The sequence below is a fragment of the Falco rusticolus genome, chromosome 14 (assembly GCF_015220075.1).
Source record: "Falco rusticolus isolate bFalRus1 chromosome 14, bFalRus1.pri, whole genome shotgun sequence".
NCBI lineage: Eukaryota > Metazoa > Chordata > Aves > Falconiformes > Falconidae > Falco > Falco rusticolus.
Genome location: NC_051200.1, coordinates 5,101,028 through 5,123,123, shown reverse-complemented (window position 1 = coordinate 5,123,123; position 22,096 = coordinate 5,101,028). Strand labels below are relative to the sequence as shown.

The following is a 22,096-nucleotide window of genomic DNA, read 5'->3' as shown; positions in this document are numbered from 1 at the left end:
CACAGAACGTACGGAGTAACGAGGCGGCGGCGGCGGGCTCGGCTTGTTCTACCCGAGCGGTGCCGGGCGCGGGGACGGCAGGCGCAGGCACACGCGTGCTATGGGGCGCAGCCGCGCCTCGCCGCAGGCAGCGGGCACCGCCTCGTGCCGGCCACCGCCCCGCCTACCGCCCTCATTCCCGCCTGCGCCTCGGCGCGTCACTCAAAGCCCGACAGCCAATGGATGGGGTCGCGCTCGGCGCTGGCGTGATGACGTACCGCTGCGGCGTCCCGGCGAAGGCCGCGCGCGCACCATCGGTTCCCCAAGATGGCGGCGGCCACCAGCGGCGAGACGGGGTGCGGCGAGGCGGCGGCGGGCGAGAAGCGCGGCCCCCTCGGCATCCCCGAGGCGGTCTTCGTGGTGAGCGGCGGCTCCGCGCCCCGGCGGCGGGTTGGCGGGGGGAGGGGGGAGATGGGGGCCGCGTTCCGGCGGCCGGGCCCGGCCCCTGCGAGGCGGTACCTGCGGCGGGGCCGCGGCCTGGCGAGCGGGCGGCGCCTGAGGAAGCGCGACCGGCGGGGCTGCCCCTCACGGCCCGTCCCGCTGCGGGGCCGAGTGGGAGCTGCCAGCCCGGGCCGCCCCGCCGCTCCCCCCGGCTGCCCCGCGGGCCCGGCCCGTTCTGCCGCGCTCCCCTCCGAACCGGGCGAGCGCCTCAGCGCCGGGGGCGGGCGGTGCCTCGGCCCTGAGGGATTCCATGGGGTGGATCCGCTTTGTATAGAGTCTGCCTTGGCGTTATTAAGGATTAAGGCACTTTACAGTGAGCTCAAATCCCCCTTTGAAGCGTTACCGTGCTATTTCCCTGGCCAGCTCGCACACCAGCGAGGAGCGTGTGGCGAGTGAGCCCCCGTCACCCTGCCGAGCCACGGCTCCTCCCGGTGCCTGCCTGGGTCACCTCGGGCCGAGCCACGGCTCCTCCCGGTGCCTGCCTGGGTCACCTCGGGCCGAGCCACGGCTCCTCCCGGTGCCTGCCTGCATCACCTCGGGCAGCGCCGTCCCGCGCTCCTGGCGCCCTTCCCTGCGCCTTCCTCGCGTCGGCTTGTTCTTGACTGCTGAGCGGCATCGCTCTTCGGAAGCCACCGCGGTGTCCAGCCAGGTTTCCTGACTCCTCAAAAACCGACAGATGTGTGTCCTTTGGGAAACAGGCAGAATGTCTTTATCTGACTTTAAAAAGGTCATTTACCAGGCATCTAATAATTCTGTTGACTGGTTGAAAAGAAGAATTCATCGACTTACAGAATGACATGATGTTGAAATTATCTGTTGTTCGCTTTCTGCTATAAGCTAGCTTGCCTTGATTGCTACTTTATGTTGTTTGATCAATATGTATCGATCCAACTGGCTATACCTGCCTGCCTCGGTGTCATCTTGAAACAGCAGATATCTGCCCTGAATGCTCTTTATTGTACTGCTTTATTACTGGGATTTTCTTGGACTTTGAAGATCTGTATTTCTCAGATCTGTCTTGTTATCTTTACCAGAGCTACTTGGACCGATTAGGTGTGGTTGCTTTTATAGAAATAAATGGATTTGACTTGCATTTTGGTATGTCTAGGTGTAGTGCAGTGCTTGTATTACCTGTGTCTTACTAGGGCATAGGCCCTGAACAAAGGGGTACAGCACACTTGTTTTCAGTGCATCCAGGTCCTGCTTTTCTTTATATTCTCTAACAGTTATTGTGGTCTGGCAAATCTTATTGGGATTAAAGCTGTTGCTACTGGCAGCTACCTTCTTTCCACCTCCTTATGGGAGACTAATGTAGATGCAAGCGAAAGGAAAGGGCCATGACTTCAGCTGCCCTGCAAGACCTCATGATCGTCATGATAGAGGAGAACCTGTGGTACTGTGCTGACTCCACAGTGGAGGTGACCACCCTGGCAGGGAGCAGGAGATACCCTCACAGTGTTTGTTGAGGCTGGTTATTTGTCACATCCCTCATTTTCATGCCAGTAGCTGTCAATGCAGTTCATGTTCAGTTCCACCTTGTTCCCTTCTGACACTTGTGTCTGAAGTATCTCATATGCTGTACCGTGCGACCTGGGCGAGTTCTGTTCTCGTTCTGTGCCTCTGTTCAGTTCTTTGTAATCTGGTGTCTGGATCTAAACCCCATTGCTAAAACCCTAGCTCTCGGTTTTGAGGTGCTCTAATCAAATACACATGTCTCTTCATAAGAGATCCTTGATGATGGATCTTGGAGTACTTGGATGTAGATGTTAAAATAGACCTCTTTTATTCAAAATCAGCATATGCTGATTTTAATGGTATTCTGCTCCATAAAGTGAAATTACTAGTGTCTAGAGAGTTGTTTTCACTACAGGTAGTTTCTTCAGAAAATAGGTCTCTGTTTCAAAAACATTGTGTACTGTCGTGATGATAAAGACTTGCTGATCACTTGCTTGAGACACCACACTCCCCACCTCCTCCCCATGCTACGTGGGGCAGTCTTTCAGTGAATCTTATTTTCAAAGATGTTTTCTTTGAGTGTCTTGATTCAGTAGAGGCTTTTCAAACACTTTATGGCAGATACCTTTTCTTAGGCATTGCTCTGTAGCTTCTTGTACCTCTCCAGATTGTAAGTGACATTAAGCACTAACTCGGGCTTTTACTGGAGTTTAAAACCCACTCCAAATAATACTTCCAACTCTGTTTTCTTTTGAGCCATTGTCCACATGTTTCCAGATAAAATGCCTTCCTTATTCTGCCTTCCTTGGCATGTGTGGGAGTGGGAGAACAGGGAATGCAAATCTGTCCCTTTTGTCTTGTTCTCTGCATGTGCCCATAGGTGATGATAGCTCTCCGCAGAAGCAGAGTGAGTGGCTGCAGCTCTTTTTTTGGATCATCACTCAGAAGATAAACATCAGGCCACATGAAAATGTGCTATTCTGCTGTATTTCAGGGCTTCTACAGAGTGTTCCTCTGGCTTTGCTTGAAGTTTGCAGACTGTGTTACCTTTACGGTATGCAACAATGGTGTTTTGCCAGTGAATTTTCTTCCTGAAAAGATAAAGATGAGTTTGGGCAGGTCCTTGCAGAGCCCATAAGGTCATTCTGCAGGTGAGGTGTGGTGTGACACACCATGAAGCATGGGTCCTAATGGCATTGACACCCAGCTCTGCTTCGGAGCTGTTCGGTTCGAGCTGAGAACAGTGACCGTGTCCCAGCCTTGCAGTTGGGTAAGGCAAGCCAAAAGCCCACCCAGCGGGGCTTGGAAGTTGCAGTTGGAAAACCTGGGTGGTAAATCTGAGCCCGCCTGGGGCACTATGTAGTGGTAGGAGATCACCAGTATACAGAGGGCCTGGGTTCACTTCTCAGCATCTTCGTTTCAGGAGGGGCTTGGGTTCTGTCTTGTCTCTCTGTACAAGCAGACGTTATCTGAGGAAGAGGTGGGGTGCTGGGCAGTGCGTGGGGTGAGTTGTTGCCCACCTGCTTTTTCTTTCTGTCTTGGGTGATTTACGTGAGCAGAACAGCTTCCACAAGAGGGAGTTTCATTTCAGAACATCCTCAGGCCTCACTTCTACAACAATTGCCCGAATCTAATCCTTGGGTTTTTTGCTTAGAGCTTCTCCAGGGGCTTCATCAGGAGGCAGGAATGCTGCTCATTCTGTTGTTGGGAGGTAGCTTAAGGCATTCCTCAGGCTAGTTAGTCTGACGTGTTCTCGAGTTCTGTTGTACCACCTAGGTCTTGCTGCCTGCTGAAGTCTGTTGTCGAGTCCGTATTTCTGCTGCAGACTTCCTTAATGATAAGGAAGGTGGGTGACTTCTTACCAGGTTCAGTAATTTCATGGTAAGTTTCTTTAGCCAAGGGAACTTAGGAGTCGTAATGAGGGGAACCAGCTGTATGTCTGATGTTACTTTAGTAACGTATCAGAGTCTTTTTCTGACGTGAAGCTATGGAACGGAAACGCCTGGTTGAAAAGGAGAGGCTGAAGAGGCCTATAGTAGACTTCCATCAGATTTTACAGAGCTATATAGACAAATAAGGACAGAATTACCGCAGCGGACAAGTGTGGCCCTTTTTGAATTATGCGTAGGTAAATGCTGTCAAGGACAGAACCGTGTGGTTGATCTCTGGCCCCACGTGCCTTTCAGGAGGCTGAGAACATTGCCCCCAGGCAGATGAACTGCTTCCTGGGAGTTTGCCAGAGGCACTTGCGGAGGTCAGCATCCTTGCCTGCTCAGGCCTGTCTTCTCCAGCTACTTTTCCAGTCGATGGTGGGACTGGCTGGAATTGTTTTCTAGAGGTTTCTTTGGCTTCCTGCTGACTCTAGAAGGAGCTTTGGAAGAGAAGCTGTTTACTACCATAAAGCCTGCCTGAGCAGACACTGCCGTTTCCCCCCCTCGCTTTGCCTCTTTCTCTGCTACACCATGCTTGATCAGGCCATGATTCTTTTCCTTCATCGCTCTTATGTGAAATAGTTTGCAACGTGGTTAGCCACAGGGAAGCATTATCCCTGCTTTACAGGTAGGGAAGCAAGGTTTAGCCATGGTCTGAGGAAATCCATCCCCGTTTGGTGTTACTTGACAATGGCCAGGGCTGAAAGTGCCACTAACAAGGTGCTAGCAGATATGGTTATGAAATAATCCTTGCACCTATTCTGTAGTTTCCTACCCCAAAAAAGGGGGGAGGGGGAAGTGAAAAGGTGGCTAAGTAAGAAAGGAAACAAAACGATTTTGTGCTTCACTACAGAAAAAACACAGTTTGTTTCATGTAGAAACCCCTCTAGACTTAGCAGCTGCAGTGGGATGATAGCATGTCTGTATCTAGGATTTGTGTAAAACTCTTCTAACACTGAGGGTTTCTTTCTCCCCTTAAAGGAAGATGTAGATTCTTTTATGAAACAGCCTGGAAATGAGACAGCAGATGTAGTTCTTAAGAAGTTGGATGAGCAGTATCAGAAGTATAAATTTTTGGAACTTAATCTTGCTCAAAAGAAAAGGAGGTAAGTCATAATTTTTGCAGAATTGGGAAATGTTTAGCACAGTTCTATTTTTTTAAAAATGTAAGTCTAGTGGTTTTTTTCATATCCCAAGAAGTAAAAAGTGGACATTAGGAGACCTAGTATTTGCAGTGCTTTCAGGAAAGCCCAGGGTTTTTTTCTTTCCTCTTCCTGAGAATTACATGCAAAAGGATTTACAATATTGCTGAATTGGTCCTTAGCCTTTAAAGGCCAAAACCTACTGCGATAGTCTCTTAATTTTGTTAGCCTATATAAATACTTTTTTTTGTCAAAAGATTACTGTATCAAGCCTGTAACTTCGGGTTTAGTAATCTCATCTGTCTTCAGTGGCTTCAGTCCTGATGTGAAGCTAGGCAAGAAGCAAAATTTTCAAAGCTTCAAGTAATGTTTTATTTAGATTAAACTTCTTTCATGGACAAATAGTCCTCGCAGTTTCTGTCTGGAGGCCGCTTTGGCAGCCGCTGCTGTCTGAGCCTGCTGGCTGCAGGGGAGGGTGGCCTGGAAGGGCCTGGGGACCTCAGCGTCCTCGCTATGGGAGGGCCTGGGGACCCCAGCGTCTGTGCTAGGCTGTCAAGGAGAAGGGGTGCCCTGGACTCTGGAGAGAGCTTGTGTTTTAACAGTGTCAAGTCTCGTAGTGCTAAACTGTTGGTCAGAATAGTTTGTGGACCTCAGAAGAAACACACTTGTTTTGTTTGACCTACAGTGGTTTTTATCTGTATTTCTACTGAGGTTTCCCTCTCCTCCAGGGAGATCAGAAATAGGCAAAAATAGACCGTTTTAGCAAACAGCTGTCTGTTACCGTGAGTATGTGTTTGTTCCAGTTGAAAGCTGTGTGTATTGCTGCGCTTCAGAAACCCAGTGAGCCACAGAATGGGAAGAGGCAGGTGAAGCTGTAGCTGAGGTGCCTTTATATGCCATATCTTTCAAATCTGCATTTGTAAGCCTGGAAAGATGTTAAGCATTTCAAGTTTTAAAATGGAGGTTGGATTGTATAATAAAACTGATCACTTGTTTAGGAAACTTTGTGTCTCTGTAAAATAATAAATTATGACTGTTGTTAATTCACAGGCTAAAAAGTCAGATTCCTGAAATTAAACAGACATTAGAAATTTTAAAACACATGCAGAAGAAAAAAGGTAAACTATTTGAATATCTAATGAGTATAAGAAAAGCTAACTACCTTTCCACCCTAACAGAACACATTGCAAGAAATGTTTTGTGAGAGGCACACTTAATATGCCTTTATAAATAACAGAATTGTTTTTAAAGGTATGTAGTACTTTTTGAAAGCTAGTTCAAAAAACATTAATGTTTGGAATGCAAACTTCACTTTTAATAGCGTGTAGATTGCAGCTAAGCTTTGACCTCACCTGTATTCTTTATGGAGATTTCTGCATTGTGTGTATATATATATACTATCTCTTTTTAAATGCGTTATTCTTGGACGCTCTAACTTTAATGTTGAAGTAAAAATTACATAGAGTTCCACCAAAGTTAATAAGGTATTGATGGCAAAAAGCAGAAAAGTGTGCTCTGTACTGTAAGTTTTGTGTCTTTGACAGAAGTTTCCAGTGAAAATAGCAATTTTAAGTTTTATCATTTGTCTTAAGGATTCCACAAATCCAATGGAAACCAGATTTTTATTGGCAGATAATCTCTACTGCAAAGCTTCAGTTCCTCCTACAGATAAAGTTTGTTTGTGGTTGGGGGTAAGTAAAATGGAACTTTCTCTGAAACTGTTTAACTAACTTTAAAAAGGCTTATAAAAGACAGTGTTCGTTGCTGTCTCATCTGTACTTGTGGCTATGGGCATAACTGTTCATGTGTGCATAGCAGAGCCGTGCCCTGTCAGCAGGGCAAATCTAGCGAGACAATTTCAATGCACTGGTGAAGGCTTCACGTTCAGTTTTATTTGGTGCCTGAACAGTAAGACTTCAGGAAACTGTGATTTTGCTGGATTGTTCTTTCCAAAAAGCATTTTCATGAATGTTTTCTTTATCACTTCTATCACTCTGTCATTCAAATTACCATCCAGCGTTGCCTGGGATAGGAGTGGGCCCAGCAAAATAACTTAGTTTGGCAAGTAGCTTCCCATCTTCTCTGTTATTTGTATTTAGCATCTTGCTTTCCCTTTTCATGCACGTTTTTAGGGAAAGATGGGATTTCTGTTACTCACAGGTACCTGCCAGCATTTAGAGTGGAATTTGTGCTAGACTGGTGGGATCTGAGCTCAAAACACAGATCCCGAAGTCCTTAAGCAGTATTAGGTTGAGATACTTTGTATCAGAAGCTTCCTTATATGTGGAGATCACCTGCTAATGTTTATTGTGAGACTTCTAAATCCGGGATGTTCCCAGATCCCTGGGTTGGCTGCCAAACAAAACTGCTTGGCTAGGACAGAAACATTGTTGACATGTGCAGCATCCGAACTCACTGGGCAGCGACTCCCAACCTCTCCCACTTCTTTCCTATCCTAAAAGGATTTGTCCGATACCTGTGGCTTGTAGGAGACTGTCTTCAGAATTCACAACCGGTGACTTTCATGGAGCATCCCAGGTTTATTTTGTAACACAGGAAGTTCATCCTATTGCTGGTTTATACAGAAAAGCTATAACGAAATGCCATGAGCGGTTTATTATATGTAGGTGTTCTTGGCCTTCTGCCTTTATCCTCCTTGTTGCTTACAGTCTGCATGTGGGGCTGTGCATATTATTATTATTGGGGAAACTATGTCTTCTAGCTATTTTAAAAGAAGAATGGCTTCTCTCTCTTGCAGCTCTGTTTAGTGCTCCTGGGAGCCTGTCTAGTTAGTGGTATGTGGCTGTGGCTCTGCTCACTGCACAGTTCTTGAGTGGCACAGAGCTTCACTGGGGCATCTTCACTCGATACTGCTCTTTTTATCTCTTCATGTGGTAGCTTCTTACTGAAATCAAGAGTTGTAGATTAAAAAACCACCATGATATAGGGTAGGGCTTTTGTACTCGGTGTATCTTTAAATACCTGTAAAACTTCTTGCTAATGACCAATGCCATTAGGCTGTGTGCCAGTGTTCCACACAGAGATCCTAAGGTTAATCTTGAACACAATAAAAATTGTTTCTAGAGTTGTGTGGCACTTGAAAGGTGCTGCTAAGAAAAGTGAAGTTTCTCGCTTTTCCAATATGTTGGAGATACTGATACCTGACAGGCTAAATGCAGTACACGGGGAGAGAAATCCCATATTGCTTAGCTATAGGAAGAGAGCTTAAGTCACTAGGGGGGTTTATTACTCGGTTACTGAGGTGGTGGGGGCCTCAGGTGGATGCTGGTGTTGCTTGTCTTCAGTCTCGTGTCTTGGCCTGTCAGGACAGCCTTTTGTTAATGTGATAAGTTATAAACAACAGCCGAAATGAGCCTGCTACGGCTTATTCCTTACGATGCAAGAGTAAAAGTGTTTATCGATCTTTCTTTTCTTAGGCCAATGTGATGCTTGAATACGATATTGATGAAGCTCAGGCTCTGTTAGAGAAGAATTTGTCAACAGCCACAAGAAACCTTGATCTTCTAGAGGAAGACCTGGATTTTCTTAGAGATCAGTTCACCACTACAGAAGTCAGTATCCTTTTTTTTTTAATCTGTGGGTGAAGGGGTGTGTACCAAAGGTAACGTACAGCTAATAACCCATTTCCGGAGTTGCGTTTATCTGATGGCTAGCTGCCCTTAAAATTCTGTAGCACTCCAGGAACCTGAACCTTTCCCAGCAGCAGAAGGGGATACTGTGTTTCCAGTGCGGAGCTTAGGGTTGGTGTTAGATGTCACAAAGCTTGTGTTTGTCACTGGGTCCCCCAAAACCTGCTGCGGTGGTTGCACACCTGGACTGGGAGCGAGTTGGAAGTGTGGATGGGTGCTGTGGATTGATCGCCAGGGGACCATTTCAAAGCAAAGGGGACTCTTCCTTCCCCTCTAAAGCGTATGAATATTGTTCTTCGGGCTATTGCTGATCACACCCGATTGAGCCACTATTGCGGTGTTCTGCAGGCAACCCAAGGTGCTGCAGCAAGCCTGGCGCTAGCTGAGGCGTTGCTCAACTTGGGGGGGGGGGGGGGGTATTATCACGAACCACCTCCAGGGGTGTGGGATTTTCTTTTACACTTGCTACTTAAAAACTATTTTAATGATGAGCGTAGCCGTCAACTGAGGCATTAAGCTTAGTAAATGAAAGCACAACTACCTGTTTGTTCAGGTTGATGCTTAAGCTGCCATAGTGCTGTGGGAAGTTACGCATGCCCGAAATAGGCAAATACACCTGATAGGGGCAGGTTGACTGAAACCAGAAAAGAATGGCTGTGAGTAAAACTGAGAGTGTCTTTCTCTGTTATATCCTTTTGGAGGTTTTAGAGTAAATGGTATAAATGTTGCAGTTATTAGTGTTCCTGTGTGTTAAGGCTTTACATGAAGTCGGCTCTTTCATTAAATCGTTTCTGTATTGACTGGTAAAGTGATTGAAGTGTGGCCAACTGTATACCCTGCTTTTTCCCTTTTCTTTCTTTTTTTTTTTCCTCCCCTTTGCTGAATGCATGAATTATTTCCTTAATTACACACCCTCAGATATGGCTAGAGTTTATAATTGGGATGTAAAGAGAAGAAACAAGCAAGACCCTTCAAAAAACAAAGCATAGTTTTGCCAATTTTAAATGTGGTTTCAATTTCCAAATACTTTTTATTTAAACACCCCCAAAGTTCATTCTTAAGGGACTGAGTTACTTTAAGCATTTCAGTTGATGGTAAAATATATAAAAACTAATGGTGAGCACCATTTTATTTATTTGTAAACTCAAAATTTAGTTTCGTGCATGCTTCATGAAATGAATTATTTGAAAAGGCACCACACAGTCCAGCAAAGGCCATTAGTATTTTGATCAGGCCAGTCTGTCGTAAGTAGGTTTCTACCTGAGCACTTGTCTGAAAAGTCGAGAGGGGCATGTATGAAATGGAGTGTGACATTTTAGCGGGTTAAGGTAACGCAGGGGTTTCCTTTTGCATCTCTGCGTACAGCAGATGAAGTCAGAAGTCGATTTGGGCTGGGAAGACATGCAGCTGTAATGTTCTAGGAAACAGAAAATACAGTGAAGTCTTGGATTTTGTTTCAGTCAGTTAATTGGCAGCACCAATCTGCAAGCATTCCTGGATATCCACTTCGGATAAACTTGTTTTTAATAATTATTGGTTAGTTAACTGCCTGTTACTGAACTCTCAGCACTTTACATACAAGAGTTTGTGACTTGTCTTCAGAGAAGCGTGGTAAATGGAGTAAACAGCACAAGCCTGGGTCAAGACCGCAGGCGATCTCGCCCTGTTCTTTTTCATACATGTGCACACGTTGCTTATTTTTGCAAATGCATTGATCAAGGACCCCAAAATGCTGATAGCCTGTAATCATGAACCCCCCTATTTATGATCCCTCAGACAAGAAGTCCAGTTCAAAAAATGTCTTAATGCTCTCAGTCTCCCAGGTGGTGAAACCTGTATTAGGTGAGGATGGCTTACTGAAGCATGACTTCTGGTGTTTACAGTTGGAATATTTTTTTGGTTCTTACCAAGCCTTGCAAGATTGTTGCCTTTTACCTCTGCAGTCTCTTTCCAAAATGAAATGCTCAGTGGTGATGTCAGTGGCTAATATTCACATTCTGTGACTGAGAATACAGGTTTCGCTGCGAAATAAATGCAAATGTTAACTGTTCAATCTTCATGTAAGAAAACAATATACCTGTAAATTTTTTTGTACTTTTATTCATGATATAAAATAGTAAAACTAAACAGTTGTGGCAAACAGCTGTTTTTGTGCATCTTTCTTGGTGGGAGAAGGTCATGAATCTGATGTTGATCTCTTGTTTCCCTCCTTTAACTGGGGGCAGGGGGGTGAAAAAATTCAGTTGAAGCAGCAAAGTGACAAGTGTAGCTGCCAAATACGGGCTTGATTGAGATGGGCAGCGTGAGTCAGCACATCCCAGCTTGTGAATACGAGCAACGGCTGTGACAGCACTGTGGCTGTAAAAGAGGGTGAGCTGCAGGAATGGGCGTAAGCCAGGTGAATCCTTAACTGCTGCTCACAGGTAAGTACCTGGGCTCGGCTCGGGCAATGCCGTTTGTTCCAGTGCTTTGGCTGCAGCAGGGAAGCGTTTACATCTCAAGCGTTACGTGACTGAACAGGTACCTGCCCGCTGCCACGCGGGGCTGAGCGTGGGGCTGCTCAGGCTGCAGGCTGCTTCTCTCCCTCTTGTTTTAAGAGCATCAGCAATGATGGGAAAGGCAGCTGCAAACGCGTCCTGATTTCTCTTGCAATTTTCTCTTCAATTTGGATTAATGAGATCCCAACAGGCTAAAGCGTGCTCCCCCTCCCCCTGGCTGGTCCTAGGGCGGCAGGCGCCTGCCTTTGTTGCGCACAATGAAATGACGAGTTAAGCATTTCTGCACCGGCAAAACAAGTGCTGCGTGCAGCTGCCAGCGACGCGACGGGGGTGGCAGCACTAGAGCTGGAAGCGCTCAGCAGGTTTCAAAGGTAGCTGGCTGGGGGGAAGGGGGGTGGGAGGTGGCTGTGGCCATCCTAAAGCTCGTTGTGGGGTGGTGGTACAAAGTAGATTAAAAAACCCAAAGCTCATAGACAAGAAAAACTTTTCTGTGACTGACCCCGCGTTGCTCTGTCCTTTGTTGTGAAGTGGGTTTGCAGAAGCTGCTGTAGCCACTGTGACACCAGTCCTGCCTGCTGCTGCCAAAGTCCACCCAGCAGGACCAAGGCTGGATTTGGCCGCTGCTGCAGGGAGCTGGGGTTTTGTTTTGGGCTTTTTTGTTTCATTTTAGGAGGGCCAGTGCTTCTATAGTTGCACTGAGTAGTTGGCTGGTCCCGAAGACGCAAGCAACGGGCCTTCAGAGAAAAATGTATAGTGGATACTGTTGCCAAGAGTGCCTGTTTATTGTTGAGCCAGTCCACGTTAAGACTTTCAGTTAGGGCTGCGGTATAGAAGTGGTACAGGTAGTCCACAGCTTACTGATAGAGAATGGGGAGGGGGAAAGGAAAAAAAAAAAAAAACCACCAAAGTTTCTTTACAAGTTTTGAATTTCACATTATCACATAGTAACCATTTTGCTAAATACAAGCATATTTTCAGTCACATACAGACAGCTAAATACAGCATTATTTTCACATTTCGTTAACGGTGCATAACAGAAAGCAAGGAAAGTGTATAGTATGCTTTTATTCTGCAGGTTCTGAGCAATTTCAATCTAACATGCAGTTTTTTTTTAACATGTGGTAGCGACCACAGAAAGTTAGCTTTTTCCTTTTTTTTTTTTTTTTTTTTTGAATTTTTGTCCTAGAGTAAAAGAGCTCCTGACCTTTATCCCATGAAAGGTATCACCTTCTGATTTCTCTAAGTCCCTCTTGCACTAGAAGTCAAAGCATTAAAACCAGTTGTTAGAAAAGAATTCTTAGCATATCCTATAAGTTCTTTATCTTAGAAAAAACATTCCAAATTTTGTACAGATGAATCTACATTTCCTATATTTTAATAAGCTGTCTAGAAAATGCAAGGAATTAGAAAAAGATGTAGATAATGATTTCTCTATCATTTAATATAACCATTTATTACCTCTAAGTAGTTAGACTGCATACATTTTCTTCTATACTGTTCCTTTTTAGAACTATGACACTTGTATTTTTAAACTGAAGATTTACTCTGAATGCACTTACTGATTTAGGCTTTCTGGGAGCAGTAAAGGGGAATGTCCAAACCCCATTAAATAAGATAGTGGTTGTCTCATGAAAAGGGATCTTTCCCCTGCTGGCCAGGTTCCTGCACAAAGAATTAGAGAATTTTACTATTGCTAAAAGGCCGTTTGATCCCACTCTTAACTGCTGTGGCTGTAGCACCCTGGTTCTGCCCTCAAGGACAGCTGCTACCCTCAGCTGGGCAGCCCAAGACACACCTCATGATCAGGGGGACCCCAGAGAGCCACAGCAGCTGCCTGAGGGACTTTCCATTCAGAGAACGAAGAAACTGACCCCTCTCTACTGGTTCGTCCTTGCCTTTGGGAACACACAACTAACAGACCTGGTGCGAGCAAACCTTGCGCTCTCCACTGGTGTCAGCCCACGAGAGCCCATGGCAGCCAAGCTCCTGTGGCGCTCTCTGCATCATCTTCGCCAGCTTTGCTTACCTAGAAAGAGATTTTGTAAAGGGATATTTTTTTTTTTTTGTAAATTTTTCTTGATCTTCAGGGCTTTCAACTCAACCACAACTGAACCTGCTGGGAATTCACGGGGCTTAGCACAAGGTTTTTGAGACGGTGATAGCCTACTCAAGAGCAACCAGGGGTTAGCAGTGACAAGCTTACGGAAAGGCGCCAGACCATTGCCACCCCTCCCTTCCTCCAGGTTGCTTCCAGCACCTGCTGCTGCCCTGCAGAGCCCAGGAACCAAAAATGTTCCTAGGACACAGAAAATAAAAACGTTACTCATTTGCAAGGTTTTGGCTGTTGGGTTGGGTTTGTTGTTTGGAGTTTTTTACAGCTTTAATACGTAAACCACAGGGTTTTTTCTTTATACAGACCTGCCCCATGTGCTGCAAACAGTGAGAACAGGTTTAAAGGGAGAAACAGTCTGAACTCATGGCATAGCTTAAAAAGCTGTAACAAATATTTTACTCTTCTCTACTTAGAGGCCTGAAATCAAACACTAGATGCTTCCTGGGGTTTTTCCCTAATCCCTCCCTCCTGCCCATTAGCAGTTTGGTGTATAAAGCTTGCAACTTGAGTACAAAAAAAAATAATTCACTATAGTTCTGTTTGTTTGCTTTTAATAGGCTGAACTTCCCTGGTTTGCTACAGGAGCACAGTTACCCTGCTGCACTTCAAAAGCTTCAGTTAAAACTTAGCGGAAGCAAAGCTTCTAAGTGGTGAACGGCCTTCCCACAAAACGGCCACCTACTTACAGCTTTTGTAACACGGCTACCATCCCATGATGACCAACCTGAGATGGAACCTCTTTTGTCAAATTAAAACGTGGTGGAAAACAAATTTACTCTTGAGCTTGTCTTGTGGCTTTCCTTTCCACCTGCCCAGACACTCCTTTTGTGTGCTCCCTCTCCCCAGCGCTAGTTCTCTCCTTCCACAGATGCCAAGAAAGAAAATGACGCTTTAACAGCAGAAAGTACTGATGGAAGCTGTTGCTTTCCATGCTATGTAACTTACTTAAAAGCAAATCTCACCTTTTAGGATGTCTGATGCACCTGAGTTAAGCTTTTCAAGTTTTTTTTTATTCTGTTGGGGTTTTTCCCCCCGCCCCTCCCTTCCATTCCTCCTCGTGCCCTGGCTGGTAAGACACCCAAAAGGTCAGCACAGTGCTGTCAGCAGGACAGAGGTGGTGGTGTGTCCCACCTGGCTGCAACACCCCAGCCTTTGAGGTGTAAAAGATGAGGACATGGTTCTCTCTACGCTCTTGATCACTGAATTCTGTTGGAAAGCCCTGAACTCAGGGTACTTTCAAGGTACTCACCTAGGCAGTAAATGCGCAAAAATGCACTGAATAATTAGTACTGAGGCAGGAGTTGCCACTTAGAATCCCAGTTCAGCGCAGCAAGGAAAGCACTACTGGGGAGGGGAATAATTTAAGTTTTAATTACCAATCAAAGAACTGCTGTTTTCCTCTTTAAATTCCACAGAATATTCTTTGCTATCGAACTAGGTTCAAGAACATAAGAAAGAAAATTCAGAAGTGTGCATACCATGTCAGTAAACTTTTCCTGTGGAGTTGGCCTCATGAGGAAACGGTATCTGTGCTGCCTTTACACCTTCCTGGAAAAAAACAGCTGACACAAAGAAAGACGTCCTCTTTCTTTCTCTCTGTCTGCCCATTTGTCACACTACTGAAGTATCCATACTGCAGCTTCAATACCCAGCATGGAGCTATGGATTTACTTAAAAGAGAACACGCACAGTGCCCTGGCATGTGCCAGCCTGTTCAGCTCTCTGTATACTCTCTCCTGTCTCCTGCAGCCCCTCATTTCTGATTCCTCTCTCCTTACAACATCTACATGCACCCTCACTCACTCTCCTTTAGGTTTGTAGCCCCCCAGTTCTGAAAGGTTATTTGGAACAGAACATTTCTTTCCAGGGTCTGTTCTGGTGTCCAAAACAACGGGGGAGGCTGTTCACAACGGGAGTATTGCTCTCCCTTCTGTCACACTGAGTTCACTTAGTAAAGTACATTTGGTTAGTAGAGTTCATCACCTGCCTCACTAGAAGAGCTCAGCACAAGCATCGCCTATCTGATTTCACCACTTCCTCTGAAGAGTGCACTACATTTGGGACAAACCCGCTCTTTACCCCTTCCCATCCCTCCTGGATTGAAATTTCCCCTCTTTTAACAAGCTCATATATATCTCGAGTCAGATCAGTGAAGGCCTTCTCCACGTTAATGGCATCCCGAGCTGAGGTCTCAATGTACTTCATACCATATGCAGCAGCCAGTTTCTCAGCCTCGTGCCTGGTGACTTGCCGCTGGGTGTCAAGGTCACACTTGTGACCTACCAAAACAAAGACGATCTGGTATGGCTGGACGTGCACCTTGGTCTCCTCTAGCCACTCATGGACGTTCTGGAAGGACCTGCGGTTTGTAATGTCAAAGAGCAGGAGTCCGCCAACCGAGTTCCTGTAGTAGGCTCTGGTGATGGACCTGGAAACGAACCAGCCACAAGAACAGTATAAGCTACAGTTGTTTGGGAAGAAGGGCAGAGCCAGTTTCATGTGGGTTTTGTTTGGTTTTGTCTTCCGATTTATTTTCTTCTTAAGCCAAACGCAGCCCTTCTGAACAGACCTCTGCTTAAGAAAGCACGTTACCACCACCCAGTCCGCCCTGCAGAACACAGGGCAGAGGAGGCCATTCAGGCAATGCCTTACCACTTTTACCTTGGGCTCTGTAGAGCTTGTAATTCAAAAAAAGACAACTGGCCTTGGCATAAAGATTTCATCCTTGGGTAACTGTCCCACTGACTGATTTAGTACAGCTCTGTTCAAAACCCCCACCACCATTTTTGGTCTCTATTTTCTGTCACGGATTTCTGTATGCCCTTTGCTGTCAATCTAGAGAGTCCTGTCCCCCACCCCACGTAAGTTCTCTGAACACCCCATCTAACCCATCGGTTTAGAAGCACTCGTACAAATTAAGAGATTTCACTTGGAAAGCAAATACCCACTCTTTGACAGACACATAAAAGAAGGAGGCTACAGACTCGGAGGGCAGACCGTGGGGCTGTAGCTCCCCCCATACACCCAGGGCCTGGGCACGGGGACATCCACCAACCCGTACACTCTCTCCCGCTACACCAACTGCTCAAAACGACATTAGAGGTAACAGGACACGGCTAGTGACACTAACCGGACAGCCAGTCTGACCTCCTGAGCAACAGCAAAAGGATACACCAGCTTCCTAGGGGAACGTGCGTTACTGGCGGTCTTGTTCCTGCCAAGTACCAACAACACCCAGCAGTAACCAAAAAGACCCCCGAACCACGGGCTGCGAAATGGAGCGCGTCTTCCACAGCTCTTCCAATGGCGCAGCCAGAAGCAGCACACGAAACTGGCTAACACAGGGCAATGATGGGGTGAAGCTGAGACCACGAGGCTGAGCTGAGCTACAGTTCAAAGACTACTATGTATGGAAAACCCAAGAAGTGATAAAACGGGTGTTTCTGCAGTCATGGATTCGTTTTAAATCCAGAAGCAATGATCAATTTCAGTCCCTGGAGGCATTCACACTTGGGCCTGAACTTCACTTGCTGGGAACACGGAAGCACTGCTGCATTTTTACCTTGGGTTGAGTCCTTTTTTGGACATGCAAGACTGTTGTTAGGTGGTCCTGTAGTGTGTCTAATCTAGTGAAACTGTCCCAAGAAAGGACGAGCTGGAGCTTTCAAGGATTGCTGGATCAACAGACACGCAGTGATGGGTAAAAACCCTCAGCCAAAACTGAAGAAAGCCGGAGCGGAGATAGTTGCCTGTATTTGGATAATTTCTCCTCTCCCAGTTATCTGGCTGAGGGACAACAGTAGCTCTGCACATTTGGCACTGAGGGAATCAGATCTGCCTTTTGCTCCCTAGCCAGCTGCAAACAGATATCAGTGCTCTGAATTTACCCCCGCACTGTCACATGCATTTCTGCTTCTCCTTTGTGTTCCGAGCCATCAGCCCTGGCTCCTGCCAACATCAACAATGCCTCAGGTACTTCTGAAAGACATGACAGGATTGAAGTTGAATACTGCTTTGAGGTAAAACTAGGTGAAGGTCTCAGCATCTTTCCTTAAAGCCTTTTCCACAGACCTTTTCCGTTACTGATCCACAGGAAGCAAGCTACATTGCCGTCACGCTGCATGGCACTCCCCAGCTCCCTTCCAGGGCTCCTACCAACCCTCCTCCCGCCATGCTCATACATGCTCATGCAGAGCAGCATGAGGATTCGCACCTATCCTGACCAAGTTATAACATAAAGGTATTGCCTCTGTCAGGGAACTCACCCCTGCTCTGTACCCACGGTGGGGACTCTCGCGCCCAGGGTCCGTGCCTGTTTGGCTGGGTCTTTCCCTCCCAGCCGAGGGAGAGCCGGCAGCTGGATGGAAACAGCTTCTTCTGTAGGTGGTGGCACACAGTTCCAGGGACTGAGGGCTGCACATGCTTTTGCTAGCATTACACAACACTGGGTTTCAGACAAGGAAATCACAGTATCTGAGCAACCAGAGATGGGCAAAACCTGACAGATTCTGGAAGAACTGGACCCTGCTCTTCTACAGCTCCAAAGCAGCCTCAACACTGCCCCAGGCAGCGTGTTTTGGGGTCTGATCTGGCAAAACAGAACGGCACACGCTTAGCTGTAATTTAAGCCTTGACTGCACGGAAATTGCTTCTGATTTATGAAGAGGGAAGAAGCTCACAACGGGGGTCAGGAAGAACAGAAATGTAGCACAGCTGCAGAGCAGAGAATTTCAACAAGGTGTCTTCAAAATAACTACAGTGGTTTCTTCCTTGTGGGGTGGCTGTCAAAACCAGGCAAAGCAGACTAGAAATGCTCAAATGAGAGAACTCTGTGAGAAAGTGGAGCTCATTCTTATGTATTTCCTTCTTAAGAATTTCCCTATGGATGACAAAGAAGTTTTAAGGGTTCTGAAGAGCACCTGCACCATTGTGCTTCTTTCCTGTGCCCGCAAGTCTGAGAGGCTTCAGCTTACTCCAGTAATAGCTACACCTTGCCTTTTGCCAAGAAAAATAGCTTGCAGGAGAAGCCCAGGAGCTGCTGTCTTTATGGGGCACAATTTGTCACCGGGCTAACAGTGATTTGAAAGGGATAAACACAAAACAGATTTTTTTGCCGGATTTATTTCATACTTCAGAGTGCACCATAAGGGCACCTGGGTTGGCTCACTTCCCTCTAGCTTTTCACACGGGGAATTTAAGTTTGCACTTTGGCAAGGGTATTTCAAAGCTGCACGATGTGGGTTTTTCATGTCACTCACTGTTCCTGCCCTTTACACTCTTCCTGCCTTTGAATGCTGCTGCCCATCGCAGCAGCGCAGCCTGCCCTTGTGCTGAAGGTCGCCTGCTCATCATGCTTACAACCCGAGCGCCGTGCCGGGTCAACCACCAGCGCGAAGGGTAAGCAGCCTCCAGGGCCCCAAACTTCCCAATGTGTAAAAGAAAGGACACTGAAGCCATCCAACAGCTTTTGCTCTTCACAGCATGGCACCCAGGCGTGTTTTCTCCAGACCTCAGCCCTGAGACCCGAAGCTGGAAGCTGATGCAACTGCAAGCTAAAGCACCTCCTCTCTCAGCAGAATAAAGCACCAGCTCCTCACCCCGAGGGGCTGCAAGGTAGTTGGGAAAAAAACACCCTGTCACTGGCTAAGGACCGACTACTGCACATGCTGGGCCAGATGCCAACACCACAGACGCGAAGGAAGGTGGGGAGAGGGGCAGGCAAGTTCTCATGTATTGAATGAAACCAAAACATTCCTCAGGCCAGTCGTTGCAGCACAGAAGTGGCAGCTCCGTGAAGCTGTGCAGAGATGCGGAGCAAGGGAAGTGTGGAAGGATGGAAGAGCAGACAAAAGTTAAAGCCGCGTGAAAAACAGAAGCAAAGAGGAGGCTGGGAGCTGCGCATACGCTCGCACCCCATCCGAATGAGCAGCGCATCCCGGGACACCACCAGCACACTGCTTAGCTGGGGCCCAGCCTGGCCCAGCGGCTTGTACCATACATTCCCGTGGGCCTCCCATGCCGCCCTACGTTTTCCGCACCGAGCCTTGGTTACTATTGCCTGACCTCTCAGACCGTCAGTGGCTGGGCTCGGCCTGCCACCTCCAGAAGGCACCGCGCACAGCCACGGCCGGGGGTCTGTGCCGGCCCCTCCCCGCCCGGGGACCACCCGCAGGGGGTCACCCCGCGCACCACACCGCATGCAGCGAGCCCGAACACGCGTGTCCAGCTGCCCGGCCACTGCCCCTGGGCACCAGCGGCGAGCAGGAGCCCTCCCTGCCGAGCGGCGCCCGGTGATGCTCCCCGCTCCCCGCTGGAAACACGGCCAAGGGCCAGCGCTGCCTGCGGGCCCCGGCCCCGGCACGGCCGCCATCGGGGCTGGGCACGGGCCCCGCGCCGCGCTACGCTCCCCCGGGCGAAAGCAAAAGGAAACATGAAAAGAAGAAAGCGAAAAACGAAAAGGGGGGGGAGCACTAGGGGCAGTTTGTCTCCGCTTTGTCTGGGCCGGCCCCCGGGGGACGCCGGCCCCAGCCCCGCAGCGCCCGGCCCCGCGGGAAGGGCCGCCCCGCCCGCCCCCGCCGCCGTCCTCACCGGAACCGCTCCTGCCCGGCCGTGTCCCAGATCTGCAGCTTGATCCGCTTGCCCGGCTCGATCTCCACCAGCCTGGAGAAGAAATCCACGCCCACCGTGGGGTCGGAGATCTGGGCGAAGCGCCCCTCGGTGAAGCGGCGGATGAGGCAGGACTTGCCCACGGTGGAGTCGCCGATGACGATCAGGCGGAACTGGTAGAGCCAGATGGCCTCCATGCTGCCGCCGCCCGCCTCAGCGCCCGCCCGCCGCCGCGCCGCCCATGCCCGGCCCGCGGGCCCGGGGGCGGCCGCCGCCGCCGCGCCGCTCGCCCGCCCGCAGGGGGCGCGCCGCCCGGGAGGCCCCGCGCTAGGCCGGGACCGCGGCGCCTCGGCGGCCGGCGGCGGCCCGGGCCTGGCCCCCGCAGCCGGGAGGCAGGCGGGCCGGCCCGGCTGTCTGCGCCGCGGCCGCGCCGCTCAGGCGGGCCCCATGGCGGCCGGCGCAGGCCCCTGCCCGTCACCCCCACTGGCCCGTCACCGTCGGCGCATCCCGCCGGGCCCCGGCCCCGCCGCCGGGGTGCTGCGCGGACCGCGGGGCCGGGAGGGCGCCGGCTGCCGCCTCAAGCCCTGCCGGCGCTGGGGCCCGGCCGGGGGTCGCTCCCCCCGCCGGTGCCGCGGAGCCCGCTCTCCCCGCAGCGCAGCGCAGCGCCGCGGCGGCCGTTCGCTGCGGCTGCACCCGCGCCGCCCCCCCGCTGGGGCCGGGGCTGGTGCCGGGACCGGGGCCGGAGCTGGGGCCGGGGCCGGGCTGCGGGATGGAGGCGCGGCCGAGCGCGGGGCGCGCCGTGATGCAATGGCGGCCGCGCTCTACCGCACTGCCGGGAGGAGCCGCCACCCCCAAAACGCGGCCGCTGCGGGAGCCGTGCGGGGGCGGGGCGGGGCGGGACCGTGCGGGGCGGCGGGGGCGGCCGGGGGGGAGCCCGCGGCTGAGGGGGACGCGGGGCTGAGGGAAGCCCGTGGCTGAGGGGGAGCCGGGGCTGAGGGAGGGACATGGCACTGAGGGGAGCCCGGGGCTGAGGGGAGACGCAGGGCTGAGGGGGACGCGGGGCTGAGGGAAGCCCGTGGCTGAGCAGGACGCAGGGCTGAGCGGGAGCTGGGGCTGAGGGGGGACAGTGCTGAGGGGGATGCGGGGCCGAGGGGAGCCGGGGCTGAGGGGAGACGTGGGGCTGAGCGGAGATGCAGGGATGAGCAGGACATGGCGCCAAGGGGAGCCCGGGGCTGAAGTGAGACGCGGGGCTGAGGGGAGACGCAGGGCTGAGGGGAGACGCAGGGCTGAGGGGAGACACGGGGCTGAGGGGAGACGCAGGGCTGAGCGGGACACGGGGCTGAGGGAGGGATATGGCACTGATGGGAGCCCAGGGCTGAGGGGAGACAGGGCCGAGCCCAGGGCCAAGGGGGAGCTGGGGGCCGGGCAGCCCCCAGAGCTACGGGGCACAGGCCAAGGCTGACCTTTCTCAGCACTTCCCCAGAGCGAGGGGTGTCAAGCAGGGTGCACAACACCTTCCCACGTTTTAAATGCGAGTCTTGTTTCTGGAGAGGTTCAGGCTCCTCACTGCTGCATCAGGGCTTCCTTCCCACTGAAACCTAACGGGGGGAGCCTGAGCGCAGCTGGAGAGCCCCTGCACCGCTGCCCTGGGCACTGGGTCACCTGTGCCCTGCGAGCCTGCCCTGGAGGGGGACAGTGGTGACAGCAAGGTATCTTACTGACAGACTCATGAATCCCAGCATAGCCACACACACACACATATGCGTGGGCGTGTATATATAGTATGTGTATATATATATATGTGATGTGTGTACAGCCTCAGAAATGAATAGTTACAGACATTAAATACCCAGCAACTTAAATACCACCAATCTTAACAAATCCATTCTCCCTCGCTCCGCTCGAGTGGGTTCTTGGCTCCACAGGGTGAAGCGCGGTGTTCAGGAACACAAGCAGCAGCAAACGTGGCACAGCTTACACACAGATACCGCGGAATGTAAATCCCGATTTTACCCGGCTGTCCCAAAGGCGGCCTGTCCCAGGCAGGTAGCACTGCGTACCACCACGGCAGTGTGAGCCGCACTCGCGTGGCTCTGTCAGATACGGCTGAGCTCGAGCAGCTGCTTGTTCTGCACTTGCCAGGGCAGAGTTGTGATCTCTGGAAGGGAAAACAAGCATGTACGTTATTAGAAACAGTGACTTAAATGTGTGTATTAAGTCA

The 22,096-nt window shown here is 49.8% G+C and overlaps 2 protein-coding genes across 12 annotated transcripts; one reads left to right on the top strand and one right to left on the bottom strand.

Annotated features, from left to right (window-relative positions):
- Nucleotides 1-262: 262 nt before the first annotated feature.
- On the top strand, nt 263-14,038 carry VBP1 (VHL binding protein 1). The gene is made up of 7 exons (XM_037407942.1): nt 263-399; nt 4,848-4,972; nt 6,059-6,122; nt 6,598-6,699; nt 8,446-8,584; nt 9,577-11,081; nt 13,827-14,038. Exons 1-6 carry the CDS (start codon nt 307-309, stop codon nt 9,645-9,647), a joined length of 594 nt encoding a protein of 197 aa, XP_037263839.1. The 5' UTR covers nt 263-306; the 3' UTR covers nt 9,648-11,081; nt 13,827-14,038.
- RAB39B (RAB39B, member RAS oncogene family) lies at nt 11,915-20,161 on the bottom strand. Of its 11 annotated transcripts, none has more exons than XR_005107472.1 (4): nt 19,858-20,161; nt 12,716-15,697; nt 12,361-12,411; nt 11,915-12,013 (listed from the first exon to the last, which is right to left on the bottom strand). XR_005107472.1 is itself a non-coding variant. In XM_037407940.1 (4 exons), exons 1-3 carry the CDS (start codon nt 20,070-20,072, stop codon nt 14,752-14,754), a joined length of 516 nt encoding a protein of 171 aa, XP_037263837.1. In that variant the 5' UTR covers nt 20,073-20,161; the 3' UTR covers nt 11,915-14,613; nt 14,748-14,751. The 11 variants fall into 11 exon arrangements, 4 of the variants coding, with proteins under 4 accessions (XP_037263837.1, XP_037263838.1, XP_037263836.1 ...); XR_005107471.1 differs by having other exon boundaries at nt 11,915-13,182; nt 14,519-14,613; nt 14,748-15,697; XM_037407940.1 differs by having other exon boundaries at nt 11,915-14,613; nt 14,748-14,831; nt 15,477-15,697.
- Between the last annotated feature and the right edge of the window lie 1,935 nt (nt 20,162-22,096).

Coding starts and splice junctions, on each gene's coding strand:
- VBP1 (XM_037407942.1), top strand. CDS start 307: ATGGCGGCGGCCACCAGCGGCGAGACGGGGTGCGGCGAGGCGGCGGCG. Junction 400..4,847: donor TCCCCGAGGCGGTCTTCGTG/GTGAGCGGCGGC, acceptor CTCCCCTTAAAG/GAAGATGTAGATTCTTTTAT. Junction 8,585..9,576: donor GTTCACCACTACAGAAGTCA/GTATCCTTTTTT, acceptor ACACACCCTCAG/ATATGGCTAGAGTTTATAAT.
- RAB39B (XM_037407937.1), bottom strand. CDS start 20,072: ATGGAGGCCATCTGGCTCTACCAGTTCCGCCTGATCGTCATCGGCGAC. Junction 15,698..19,857: donor GCCGGGCAGGAGCGGTTCCG/GTGAGGACGGCG, acceptor GTTCGTTTCCAG/GTCCATCACCAGAGCCTACT.